This window comes from Grampus griseus (assembly GCF_964374135.1).
Source record: "Grampus griseus genome assembly, chromosome: 2".
Taxonomy (NCBI): domain Eukaryota; kingdom Metazoa; phylum Chordata; class Mammalia; order Artiodactyla; family Delphinidae; genus Grampus; species Grampus griseus.
In genome coordinates this window covers 96,200,794-96,215,033 of record NC_139018.1, presented here as the reverse complement: position 1 = coordinate 96,215,033, position 14,240 = coordinate 96,200,794, and the positions used below count along the sequence as shown (strand labels likewise).

At 41.1% G+C, this 14,240-nt stretch overlaps 1 protein-coding gene across 1 annotated transcript in view; it reads left to right on the top strand.

Annotated features, from left to right (window-relative positions):
* Positions 1 to 14,240, top strand: part of MYO5C (myosin VC) — a gene marked incomplete at both ends in the record, with an annotated part of 116,250 nt that overhangs the window by 84,234 nt on the left and 17,776 nt on the right. Inside the window, 3 exons of the mRNA XM_082649405.1 lie at positions 6,891 to 6,989; positions 8,491 to 8,645; positions 10,558 to 10,647. Coding sequence (XP_082505531.1) covers positions 6,891 to 6,989; positions 8,491 to 8,645; positions 10,558 to 10,647 — 344 coding nt within the window. The remainder of the gene's footprint in view (positions 1 to 6,890; positions 6,990 to 8,490; positions 8,646 to 10,557; positions 10,648 to 14,240) is intronic.

Sequence of the window (14,240 nt, the reverse complement as noted above, 5' to 3'; positions counted from 1 at the left end):
TTAGTATCAGGGTGATTGTGGCCTCATAGAATGAGTTTGGGAGTGTTCCTCCCTCTGCTATATTTTGGAAGATTTTGAGAAGGACAGGTGTTAGCTCTTCTCTAAATATTTGATAGAATTCTCCTGTGAAGCCATCTGGTCCTGGGCTTTTGGTTATTGGAAGATTTTTAATCACAGTCTCAACTTCAGTGTTTGTGACTGGCCTGTTTATATTTTCTATTTCTTCCTGGTTCAGTCTCGGAAGGTTGTGCTTTTCTAAGAATTTGTCCATTTATTCCAGGTTGTCCATTTTATTGGTATACAGTTGCTTGTAGTAATCTCTCATGATCCTTTGTATTTTTGCAGTGTCAGTTGTTACTTCTGCTTTTTCATTTCTAATTCTATTGATTTGAGTCTTCTCCCTTTTTTCCTTGATGAGTCTAGCTAATGGTTTATCAATTTTGTTTATCTTCTCAAAAAACCAGCTTTTAGTTTATTGATCTTTGCTGTTGTTTCCTTCATTTGTTTTTCATTTATTTCTGATCTGATCTTTATGATTTCTTTCCTTCTGCTAGGTTTGGGGGTTTTTTGTTCTTCTTTTTCTAATTGCTTTAATTGTAAGGTTGGGTTGTTTATTTGAGATGTTTCTTGTTTCTTAAGGTAGGATTGTATTGCTATAAACTTCCCTCTTAGAACTGCCTTTGCTGCATCCCATAGGTTATGGGTCATTGTGTTTTCATTGTCATTTGTTTCTAGGTATTTTTTGATTTCCTCTTTGACTTCTTCAGTGATCTTTTGGTTATTTAGTAGTTTGTTGTTTAGCCTCCATGTGTTTGTATTTTTTACAGATTTTTTTCCCTGTAATTGATAGTCATGGTTGGATAAGATACTTGATACAATTTCAATTTTCTTAAATTTACCAGTGCTTCATTTGTGACCCAAGATATGATCTATACTGGAGAATGTTCTATGAGCACTTGAGAAGAAAGTGTATTCTGTTGTTTTTGGATGGAATGTCCTATAAATATCAATTAAGTCCATTGTGTTTAATGCATCATTTAAAGCTTGTGTTTCCTTATTTATTTTCATTTTGGATGATCTGTCCATTGGTGAAAGTGGGGTGTTGAAGTTCCCTACTATGATTGTGTTACTGTTGATTTCCTCTTTTATGGCTGTTAGCAGTTGCCTTATGTATTGAGGTGCTCCTATGTTGGGTGCATAAATGTTTACAATTGTTATGTCTTCTTCTTTGATTGATCCCTTGATCATTACGTAGTGTCCTTCTTTGTCTCTTGTAATACTCTTTGTATTAAAGTCTATTTTGTCTGATATGAGAATTGCTACTCCAGCTTTCTTTTGCTTTCCATTTGCATGGAATAACTTTTTCCATCCCCTCACTTTCAGTCTGTATGTGTCCCTAGGTCTGAAGTGGGTCTCTTGTAGACAGCATATATACGGGTCCTGTTACTGTATCCATTCAGCCAGTCTATGTCTTTTGGTTGGTGCATTTAATCCATTTACACTTAAGGTAGTTATCAGTATGTATGTTCCTATTACCATTTTCTTAATTGTTTTGGGTTTGTTATTTTAGGTCTTTTCCTTCTCTTGTGTTTCTTGCCTAGAGAAGCTCCTTTAGCATTTGTTGTAAAGCTGGTTTGGTGGTGATGAATTCTCTTAGCTTTTGCTTGTCTGTAAAGGTTTCAATTTTTCTGTCGAATCTGAATGAGATCCTTGCTGGGTAGAGTAATCTTGGTTGTAGGTTTTTCCCTTTCATCACTTTAAATATGTCCTGCCACTCCCTCTGGCTTGCAGAGTTTCTGCTGAAAGATTAGCTGTTAACCTTATGGGGATTCCCTTGTTTGTTATTTGTTGTTTTTACCTTGCTGCTTTTAATATTTTTTCTTTGATGTTAATTTTTGAAAGTTTGATTAATATATGTTCTAGCATGTTTCTCCTTGGATGTGTCCTGCATGGGACTCTCTGTGCTTCCTGGACTTGATTGACTATTTCCTTTCCCATATTAGGGAAGTTTTCAACTATAATCTCTTCAAATATTTTCTCAGTCCCTTTCTTTTTCTCTTCTTCTTCTGGGACCCCTATAATTCAAATGATGGTATGTTTGATGTTGTCCCAGAGGTCTCTGAGACTGTCTTCTGTTCTCTTCATTCTTTATTCTGCTCTGCAGCAGTTATTTCCACTATTTTATCTTCCAGGTCACTTATCCATTCTTCTGCCTCAGTTATTCTGCTATTGATTCCTTCTAGAGAGTGTTAATTTCATTTATTGTGTTGTTCATCATTGTTTGCTTTAGTTCTTCTAGGTCCTTGTTAAACGTTTCTTGTATTTTCTCCATTCTATTTCCAAGATTTTGGATCATCTTTACTATCACTACTCTGAATTCTTTTTCAGGTAGACTGCCTGTTTCCTCTTCATTTGTTTGGTTTGGTGGGTTTTTACCTTACTCCTTCATCTGCTGTGTGTTTCTCTGTCTTCTTATTTTGCTTAACTTACTGTGTTTGGGGTCTCCTTTTCACAGGCTGCAGGTTCATAGTTCCTGTTGTTTTCGATGTCTGCCCCCAGTGGGTAAGGTTGGTTCAGTGGGTTGTGTAGGCTTCCTGGTGGAAGGGATTGGTGCCTGTGTTATGGTGGATAAAGCTGGATCTTGTCTTTCTGGTGGGCAGGACTGCGTCCAGTGGTATGTTTTAGGGTACCTGAGACCTTATTATGATTTTAGGCAGCCTCTCTGCTAATGGGTGGGGTTGTGTTCCTGTCTTGCTAGTTGTTTGGCATAGGGTGTCCAGCACTGTAGCTTGCTGGTTGTTGAGTGAAGCTGGGTCTTAGCGTTGAGATGGAGATCTCTCTGAGATGTTTCGCCGTTTGATATTACATGGAGACGGGAAGTATCTGGTGGACCAGTGTCCTAAACTCGGCTATCCCACCTCAGAGGCACGGGCCTTACACCTGGCTGGAGCACCAAGATGCAGTCAGCCACACGGCTCAGAAGAAAAGGGAGAACAAAAGAAAGAAGGAAAAAAAAGTTATTAAAATAAAAAATTAAAATAAATTATTAAAAATTTTTAAAAATTAAAAAGTAATTTAAAAAAAAAGAAAGAAAGAAGAGAGCAACCAAACCAAAAAACAAATACAGGGCTTCCCTGGTGGTGCAGTAGTTGAGAGTCTGCCTGCCGATGCAGGGGACACGGGTTCGTGCCCCGGTCCGGGAAGATGCCACATGCGCGGAGCGGCTGGGCTCGTGAGCCATGGCTGCTGAGCCTGCGCATTCGGAACCTGTGCTCCGCAATGGGAGAGGCCACAACAGTGAGAGGCCCGCGTACTGCAAAAAAAAAAAGAAAAAAAAAACCCAAATCCAACAATGATAACAAGCTCTAAAAACTATACACAAAAACAAAAATGGACAGACACGATGCTGGGACAAATGGTAAAAGCAAAGCTATACAGACAAAAATCACACAAAGAAGCATACACATACACACTCACAAAAAGAGAAAAAGGAAAAAATTTATATATATATCTTTTGGAAAGTCTGAAGTCTTCTGCCAGCATTCAGTAGGTGTTCTGTAGGAGTTGTTCCACATGTAGATGTATTTCTGGTGTATTTGTGGGGAGGAAGGTGATCACGTCTTACTTCTCTGCCATCTTGAAGGTCTCTCTCCCTTCACCCGCTTCTGTGTCACTGAACTTTTCTGACTTCTCTCTTCTAACTCCCTTTACTCTTTTGTTCAGTATTGCTTCTTCCTCCCAACCTTTATCACTAAGGCTGTATCTTCAGTTCTCTGTTCTTTTTACTATATTCCTTTCTTTGAAAAGCTCCTTTACTATTATTTATTCAGCTCTCACCTCACATTTCATATGTCCAAAACAAAAATGAGGATCTTTCCGCTTCAATAATTAATGATAAAGGTCAGTCTGCCCTCATGAGGGCAGAGACCATGTCTGTCCTTCCCATTGCCCAGTGGTGACCCATTGTTGGAATGAATGAACTGCCATCACTACATAAGGACTTCCAAAATCCACCTGCCATTCCTCACTTTTCCTGAGTCCCAGTCCCTTTTTGCCTCTAAGACTACTCCTTCACCTTTCTATTATCACCTCCAACCCAGTGTGTCTAAAGTGGAATACATCAGCTTTCCTTCCTGTATCATGTATCTATCATCATATAACAAACTATCCCAAAATTTAGCAGGAATAAAGACGCAGATGTAGAGAATGGACTTAAGGACATGGGGAAGGGGAAATGTAAGCTGGGACGAAGTGAGAGAGTGGCATGGACTTATATATACTACCAAATGTAAAATAGACAGCTAGTGGGAAGCAGCTGCATAGCACAGGGAGATCATCTCGGTGCTTTGTGACCACCTAGAGGGATGAGACAGGGGGAGGGTGGGAGGGAGATGCAAGAGGGAGGAGATATGGGGATATATGTATATGTATAGCTGATTCACTTTGTTATACAGCAGAAACTAACACACCATTGTAAAGCAATTATACTCCAATAAAGATGTTAAAAAAAAAACAAAAAAACCCCACAGTTTCTCAGCCTAAGTGTCCATCATCTGATGAATGGATAAAGAAGATGTGGCACATATATACAATGGCATATTACTCAGCCATAAAAAGAAACGAAATTGAGTTATTTGTAGTGAGGTGGATGGACCTAGAGTCTGTCATACAGAGTGAAGTAAGTCAGAAAGAGAAAGACAAATACCATATGCTAACACATATATATGGAATCTAAGAAAAAAAAATGTCATGAAGAACCTAGGGGTAAGACAGGAATAAAGACACAGACCTACTAGAGAATGGACTTGAGGATATGGGGAGGGGGAAGGGTAAGCTATGACAAAGCGAGAGAGTGGCATGGACATATATACACTACCAAACGTAAAACAGATAGCTAGTGGGAAGCAGCCACATAGCACAGGGAGGTCAGCTAGGTGCTTTGTGACCACCTAGAGGGGTGGGATAGTGAGGGAGATGCAAGAGGGAAGAGATATGGAAACATATGTATATGTATAATTGATTCACTTTGTTATAAAGCAGAAACTAACACACCGTTGTAAAGCAGTTATACTCCAATATAGATGTAAAAAAAAAAAACACAGTTCTGAAGGTCAAGAATCCATAAGTGGCTTAGCTGGGTGGTCCTCGCTCTGAGTTGCAGTGAAGTCATCAGCAGGGATGCAGTCATCTGAAGGCTTAGCTGGGACTGGAGTGCCTGTCTCCAAGCTCATTCACATGGCTGTGGTCAGGAAGCCAGTACCTTTTGGACACTCCATAGGTGGCACTAGCTCCCAAGGAATATGGTCAGGTACAAGTGACCACACTTAAGAATACCCAAAGTATGATGTTCTTATCATGTATTTCTGCTTCATTTATTGTTCTTCCCAGTCCAGATGCAGTTCAGCAATCAGAGGTTATTCTTAGCATAAGCAGGTTGCTTAGTAAAACAGTTAACATTCTACCTTTATCAGTCTCCAAGGGAACAGAGCTAGTAAGTCAACAGGACAGACTCTCATGCAGAAGAGAGTTCTGTTAACTCTTTACCTGGATTATCTTCTTTTTCATCCATCAGAGCCTACTCACTTTTCTTGGCCCAACTGGAGCGCTGCCTCTTTCAAGAAGAATTTTTCAACAGTTCCAACCTACCTATGCGTAAAGTCTTATGTCCCCTGTATTTATTTCCTATGGCTGCCTAACAGATCACCATAAAATTAGTGGCTTAATAAAACACAAGTCTTACAGTTCTAGAGGTCAGAAGTTCAAAATGGTCTTCACAGGGTTAAAGTCAACATGTCAGCAGGGCTTCTGTAGGCTTTAGGGGGAGATTCTGTTCTCTTGCCTTTTCCTTCTTCTAGAAGCCACCCACTTTTACTGACTTATGGGCTTCTTCCACCATCTTCGAATTCAGCAGCATGGCATCTTTAAAGTCTTTCTGACTCTCCAACCTATGCTTCTGTGTACATCTCCTGCTCCCAGAATGGACATGAATCTTTGGGGACCAGAGGGCAGACTGTGGCCCACCCAGAGATGTCCATGTCCCAGTCCCCAGAGCCTGTGAATATGTTACCTTACATGGCAGAAGGGATTTTGCAGATGTGATTAAGTGAAGGGTCTTGAGTTGGGGAGAGTCGCCTGGATTATCCAGGTGGATTCAATGTACAATAATCACAAAAGACCTTATAAGAGAGGCAGGAATGACAAGGTGAGAGAAGGTGATATGACAATATAAGCAGAGAGAGAAAGATGTGGTGATAGAAGCAGAGGTCAGGGTGATGTGGCCACAAGCCAAATCATGTGGGCAGCCTCTAGAAGCTGGAAAAGGCAAGAAATGAGTTCTCCCCTAGAGCCTCCAGAAGAAACACAGCTCTGCTGACACTTCGATTTTAGCAGTGTAAGATCTATTTCAGTCTATGACCTCCAGAAATGTGAAATTTTTTTAATTATATTTTTTTAAAAATTGTGCTTTGTGCTACTGAGTTTGTGGCACCTTGTGATGGCACATAGGAAGCTAGGCCAGCCACCTTGGGATCATGCAGTTTGGTGTTTTGCACACCACATGTTTTGTGAATCTCCTTTCTTTAACTGTAATGTCAGTGTCCTGAAGGCAAGAGCATCATCTTGGATTGTTTTCATATCCCCACTGTGCTCGATATATACCAGGTGCTCATGAGGATATACACCAGCAGCTGTACTCATTGATATACTCACAGATAAGAATCACTACCAGAAGAAATTCTTCAGGATTTAATAAAGTTTGCATTTATCAGAAAGCCACAGGAGTTCATGGGCAAACCAGCCAGTATGGGATGGAAGGAGACAGAGTAGTCTCATGATAATGCTGGTGAAAGTTGTTTTTGTGTATTTAGTTGATTGTTTGCCTCTGCCTACAGCCAATGATGTGCACCTGTCCTCAGGACCCAAGGAGTACCTTGGAATGCTGGAATACAAGAGAGAAGACGAGGCCAAGCTCATCCAAAACCTCATTCTTGGTAGTGAAACCTGGAACTCTGAATTTTCGCTCTATCTTTGAGAACTTGAGCATCAGCCATTGCTACGGTCTTGGGCAGGGTTATTTCCTCTTCTTCCTCCACTGCTTCTTCTCAGCCTCACCACTGTTGACCACGTAATTCTTTGTTTGGGGTGGGGAGGGGCTTTGCACTGTAGAATATTGAGCAGTGTCGTTGGCTTCTATTCTGTAGAAGCCAGTAGCAACCCCTAGCCACGACAATAAGAAATGCCTCCAGACATTGCCAGATGCCCTCTGGGGGTACCTTGCCTTCAGTTGAGAAGCGCTGCCCTAACCTCTTCCCAAGTCTCATCACATGGTCAGGGTAGAAGACACATCTCCTCATCTTTGTGTCTCAGCACAGGAGCCATGGAAAGAGTAATTGTGGTTCCTTTGTTCCATCTGACTTCTGCTGAGAAATTTATTTGCAGGCAGTATGGTGGAGGCTTTCCAGCCACACCTCAGTTACAGGAATCTCCCAGTGGGCATACACTAGGGTTGGTGGTCTTAGAAACAATCTTACTAGACTGTCTTCACCATGAAAACCACATGGTTTGCCACAGAAAAGGAGAAAAGCTGCCTCCCTATCAGTGGGTTGTAACATCTCAAAGCAGAAAGCCCATATGTAGCCTTACTCCTCTTGTCCTAATTGACTCCCCTCAGAGGACATGAGCACCCCTACCCTTTCCTTTCTACCCTCACTGGTGCACAGCTGTGGGGCCTCTTTGTTCCCCTGTCTTAATGCAGACATGGGGAGGTCTGTGTTTGCTTTTTTTTTTTTTTTTTTTTTTTTTTTGCGGTACGCGGGCCTCTCACTGTTGTGGCCTCTCCCGTTGTGGAGCACAGGCTCCGGACTCGCAGGCTCAGCGGCCATGGCTCACGGGCCCAGCCACTCTGCGGCATGTGGGATCTTCCCGGACCGGGGCACAAACCCGTGTCCCCTGCATCGGCCGGCGGACTCTCAACCACTGCGCCCCCAGGGAAGCCCTGTGTTTGCTTATTTTAACTTGTTCTATAAAGTTTCTATCTTCCCTTCATTCCCACTCTGCCTTCCAGCCATTCTCCTCTCCTCAAGACCAGCTGGTCCTCCTCTGCAGGACTGCTGTGTACCTGTTTTCTCTATTCAAGGCAGATGCATGTGATTGCTGAGGTCATATTCCATCCTCATCATAGAGGCTGAAGTGAGGGTGCATGGAACTGGGGTTCCTCTGTTACCTTGGAGATAAGAAATTCTGTCCTTTATTCAACCTTAGAAAAGAGAAGGTACTTTGCAAATGAGAAGTAAGAGAAGCAGGTGGCACCTGCATGTATATTTTTGCCAAGAAAACCGCCAGCCTGAACTCCTCCAAGGGAAAAGACACCCTTATGCATTCAGGCACTGCATCAAGTACAGAAAAGCAGACAACCCCTGCCCCATCATTATAGGTTCCTTATCGGGAGAGCTGATCATCAGCTGTAATCCTCACTGACTCTCTCTGCTCCAGACCTGAAGCCCCGCGGTGTGGTGGTGAACATGATCCCCGGGCTGCCAGCTCACATCCTGTTCATGTGTGTACGCTACGCAGACTCTCTAAATGATGCCAACATGCTCAAGTCCCTCATGAACAGCACCATTAATGGTATCAAGCAGGTGGTTAAGGTAGGAACTACCTTTGACATGGCCCTTGGTATCATGGCTACTTTAGGAACACCTGTGGGAATGACCAGCTGCCTGTACTTTTCCCATCCTTCACCTCCAGTCTTTGGTCAACCACATGATTCCTCAAACCAGTCAGAGGCCCAATCAGGAAAAGAATCCAAGCTGTTAGGAAGAGACAACTTAGGTCAGAGAGCCCTAAGGGTGGAGATCTGCCAGTGGACCCCAAATCCTTACCTGCAAGACTACAGCCTGGTAGCCACCACCCCACCACTTCTGTCCCCCGGGGCTGCAAAGAGGGGCTGGCTGCAAGGAGTAGGTGTCTATCCAGATAACAAGTGTGAATGCCAAGGAATGGGAAGGACTGAAAAATTACTCATCTCTTCCCTTGGCATTTATGTAATTCTCCCTTATAAAACCACAGTATGTACTTTTATTCTCAGCCCAGAAACGAAGATAAGCTATATGTAAGGGACCAGTAAAATATAGATCCATTATTCTTCATTCCCCTTCCAAATGGGAAGTAATGTTTGATTTTGAGATATATGTAATTTTTTTAGTTGGGGAAGTCCTATCTCACTTTTAGTAAAATATGTGTTCTAGAAAAGTCATGAGCAATCCTATTTTAAATACTCTAGGAAAAGGGAAGAATAAAAACAGTGAGTGCATCAGGCCATGGATAATTCTTCCCCCTATCCCCCCTCCCACCAAATTTTATACTAAGAATTCATTATTCATCAGGAGTTAGGAGTAGAACACTAACATTGATTTGGTGCTGGGTGCTTTATAGTCACTGTCTTCACAGGAGCTACCATTGTGTTCTTAGAAGAGACTTCCATAAATTCATGTTTTCCCTGTCCGTATTTTCATAAATTGGGTTTTCTCAGGGTACACTTGCATTACGTTCCAGGTCATGGGCACACAGTATTTGCCCCATCGTGCTGCTCTGGAATGTTTAAATACTTAGAAACTGAAAGACACATGGCATGAGGAGTGTAAATCCTTCCTTGCCAGCATCTACCATCTCAGCTTCTTCAGTGGCTTCCCACCCCTCCCCCTCCAGTGCACAGCACATTAAAGCAACCCTCACTTGGTCCACATACCCCCTTGGCCACCGTGCCTTTTTTTTTCACCCCTTGCAATCTGGTTTCTACCTCCATTACTCCACAGAAAGATCACAAGTAATTCCTCTTGCTAAATCCAATGGTACTTTCTTAATTTTTATTCTCTTTAAGTGGACTGAACAGTAGCACCATCTCCTTGAAACGCTCTGACATTGTCTTTCAAATCCCAGGACTTTCCCAGTTTTCCTTTTATCTCTCTGGTCTTTATTACCTCTGCTTCCTTTGCTCATTCCTCTCCTTCCTGCCCCATAAGCGGGGGTGTTCTTGCCAACAGAGTCCTCAATCCTGAGCTCTTGTCTGTCCACCCCTTTCCTTCAAGGAGGATATCCTCCCACCTCTCTCCTGCGGTTTGCTCAGCTGTCCACGTTCCACATCATCTCTGCATCCTCTGAGCTTTTGTAGCACAGTCTATGCCCATCATGTAGGCTGTTGGCTGCCTGTTTAACTGTGTCCTATATATGTCATGTCTGTCTTACCAGTCAGAATGTGAACTTTGGAAGGCAAGGACTGAGACATTTCTCAGGCATTCCTGCAGTACGTGCTTCAAGCATCATAACAGGTGATATAACCTGTACAGAAATACTTTGCAAACCATAACGTGCTAAATAAATATGAGCTTATTTTTATAGTATAAATTTAATAAAGTCTTTAATGAATAAAAAAGGAATTCTTTTCGGTCAAAAGCCACCAGCTAACCAAACAGGTAAGATATGTCTGTTCTTGGCTCAGAGGTACCAAATCCAACACCAAAATCCAACTTTGTCTTTTCTTGTTGTTGTTGTTTTTTAAAGGAACATTTAGAAGACTTTGAGATGCTGTCCTTTTGGCTTTCCAATACTTGTCATTTCCTCAATTGCCTGAAGCAGTACAGTGGAGAAGAGGTAGGATTGCCTGCCCACTCTGTGTTCTATGCTGACTGCCAGTCTCCTACCTCCTCATGAGCCAGAACTCACCATAGGAGTTAGGAATTGGGATGACCAGCTCCAGGGGCAGCTTCTGCTCCAGCTGGCTTTCTTACTTCCCCCTTACCCAGGAGACCAGCTTCACATCACCAGCTGAATGGAAGTCACAGGCAAAAAGACTTCTAGAAAGAAGTATAGACCTCGGGCATGGTACTAAGCCTCAGTTTTCTTGACTTAAAATTCATGAGGTAGATTCTGTGATTTTTCATTTTCCTTCTGGTTGTAAAATTCTGAAGTTTTTAGTATTATCACTCTAAAATACAGCTGTTAGTTCAACATGCCTATTTCTTCATAGCTCTTCTCACTATGAGATTCTGATTGTTCCTCCATAATCTGCAAATCCTTTGCCATTCTGACTCTGCTTTCAAGGGGCTGACATCATAAAGAAGCTCTTCACCTCCAAGTACTCACAGAGCAATATTTCATTGACCTAAAATAGCAAAAATGACTTTCAGGATTTTCACTGCTCGGCAAAATGGTTATACCATTTTATAGTCCTACCAGTAGTATGTAAAGGTTCCAGTGTCTCATACCTTTACCAGCAGTAGGTATTGACAGACATTTTATTATTTATTAGTCTCATGGTATAAGATGATACTTTGTTGACTTAAATTGTAATTACTTGATCACTAGTGAGGTCAAGCATCATTTCATGTGCTTACTAGTCAGTTGGGTTGCCTTTTAAATTGCCTACTCACATCTGCTCTCCATTTTCCTTAAGGGTGATTATTTTTCTTATTGATTTGCAGGAGTTCTTTACATATTATGGGTAGATTGTGGCTTATCTTCTACTTTTCCTTATGGAGTCCTTTGTCAGACACAATTTTTGAATTCTGATGTACTTAAACCTGTCAGTCCTGTTCTTTTATGATACCTGATTTAATGTCTTGTTCAAGAAATTCTTCCCTACCCTGAGATCATGAAGTTATTCTTCCTTCTAAACTGATAATTCAAATTTAGAGTTCATAATTATGCTTTTATCCAGAATTGGTATGATTATTTATCCCAAGTTGACATGTGAGGTAATGATCTCATATCTTCTTCCATGTGGATAGCCAGTTGTCCCAATGGATAGAAAGTAAAATAAAATATAAAAATAATCCTACTGGTAGTATTGAATAAAAGGAGAAATAAGTAAAGAAAATCCAACCTCTAACCAAAAGGAATATTGGGGGAAGGGCGGAAGACCAGCCCATTTAAGACAGACTGGCATCTGTGAGGCCTTAATGGGAGGCATTATTCAACACCATTTTAAAAAATCCTTTCTTTACCCCCTTCTGCCATGTATACAATGTTCTTGTCCCTGTCTGAGTGGTTTTTAATTACTATATTTTTATTTCTAAAATTTCAATGGTTCTTTTTCACCTCTGCCTTTTATAATGTCCTATTCTTAATGATTTTTTTCTTTTATCTCTTTGAACATGGTAAACATATTTTATTACTCTGCTTGGTCTGCTAGCACAGACTAGGTGGCCTAAACAACAGAAATTTATTTTCTCATAGTTCTGGAGGACAGAAGCCCAAGATCAGGGTGCAGGCATGGTTGAGAGATCACTTCTGGGCTTGCAGACAGCCACCTTCTCACTATGTAGTCACATGGCCTTTCCTCAGTGCATGGGGTAGAAAGAGAGATTGAGCTCTCTGCTGTCTCCTTCTGTAAGAACACTAATCCTATCAGATCAGGACCCCACCCTATTACTTCATTTAACCTTAGTAACTTCCTTAGAGACCCCATCTCCAAATATAGCCACCCTGGAGGTTAGGGCTTCAATATATAAGTTTGAAGCGGGGGACAAATATTCAGCCCAGAACCCACATTTTAAAATATTTCAGATTGGTCTATACTCTAATTATAAAGTTATGAATCTCATTTATTCACCTACCAACCTCTTACAGAAGTTCATTTCCTTGGGTGCTTTGCAGTTTTTTCTGTGAGCTTCCACGGGAGTTGTTTTCCAATGTAGTGTAGCTCTGGAGGCACATATTTGTCAGGGAAATAAACAGGACAGTAATGTTTACAGTTGACCCATCCTCAGATTCAATCAACTGTGGATCATGTGGTACTACAGTACATATTTAGTGAAAAAATCTACATGTAAGTAGACCCATGTAGTTCAAACCCATGTCATTTAAGCATCAAGTGTAGTTAGTTATAGAAAATAAATGCTACCACAAACATCGAGAAATCATTTGATATAAATCAGACATTAAGTTTTAAAGTAGAGGAGTTATAGTAGAAGCTTATTATAATATCATTAGTAGAGATAGTATTTAAATTTTCTACATGTCTACATTCTAATTTTTTTTTTTACATCTTTATTGGAGTATAATTGCTTTACAATGGTGTGTTAGTTTCTGCTTTATAACAAAGTGAATCAGTTATACATATACATATGTTCCCATATCTCTTCCCTCTTGCATCTCCCTCCCTCCCACGCTCCCTATCCCACCCCTCTAGGTGGTCACAAAGCACCGAGCTGGTCTCCCTGTGCTATGTGGCTGCTTCCCACTAGCTATCGATTTTACGTTTGGTAGTGTATATATGTCCATGCCACTCTCTCACTTTCTCACAGCTTACCCTTCCCCCTCCCCATATCCTCAAGTCCATTCTCTAGTAGGTCTGTGTCTTTATTCCTGTCTTACCCCTAGGTTCTTCATGACATTTTTTTTCTTAAATTCCATATATATGTGTTAGCATACGGTATTTGTCTTTCTCTTTCTGACTTACTTCACTCTGTATGACAGACTCTAGGTCCATCCACCTAATTACAAATAGCTCAATTTCGTTTCTTTTTATGGCTGAGTAATATTCCATTGTATATATGTGCCACATCTTCTTTATCCATTCATCTGATGATGGACACTTACGTTGTTTCCATCTCTGGGCTACTGTAAATAGAGCTGCAATGAATATTTTGGTGCATGACTCTTTTTGAATTATGGTTTTCTCAGGGTATATGCCCAGTAGTGGGATTGCTGGGTTGTATTGTAGTTCTATATGTAGTTTTTTGAGGAACCTCCATACTGTTCTCTATAGTGGCTGTACCAATTCACATTCCCACCAGCAGTGCAAGAGTGTTCCCTTTTCTCCACACCCTCTCCAGCATTTACTGTTTCTAGATTTTTTGATGATGGCCATTCTGACCAGTGTGAGATGATATCTCATTGTAGTTTTGATTTGCATTTCTCTAATGATTGATGATGTTGAGCATTCTTTCATTTGTTTGTTGGCAGTCTGTACATCTTCTTTAGAGAAATGTCTGTTTACATGTTCTGCCCATTTTTGGATTGGTTTGTTTGTTTTTTTGTTATTGAGCTGCGTGAGCTGCTTATAAATTTTGGAGATTAATCCTTTGTCAGTTGCTTCATTTGCAAATATTTTCTCCCATTCTGAGGGTTGTCTTTTGGTCTCATTTATGGTTTCTTTTGCTGTGCAAATGCTTTGAAGTTTCATTAGGTCCCATTTGTTTATTTTTGTTTGTGTTTCCATTTCTCTAGGAGGTGGGTCAAAA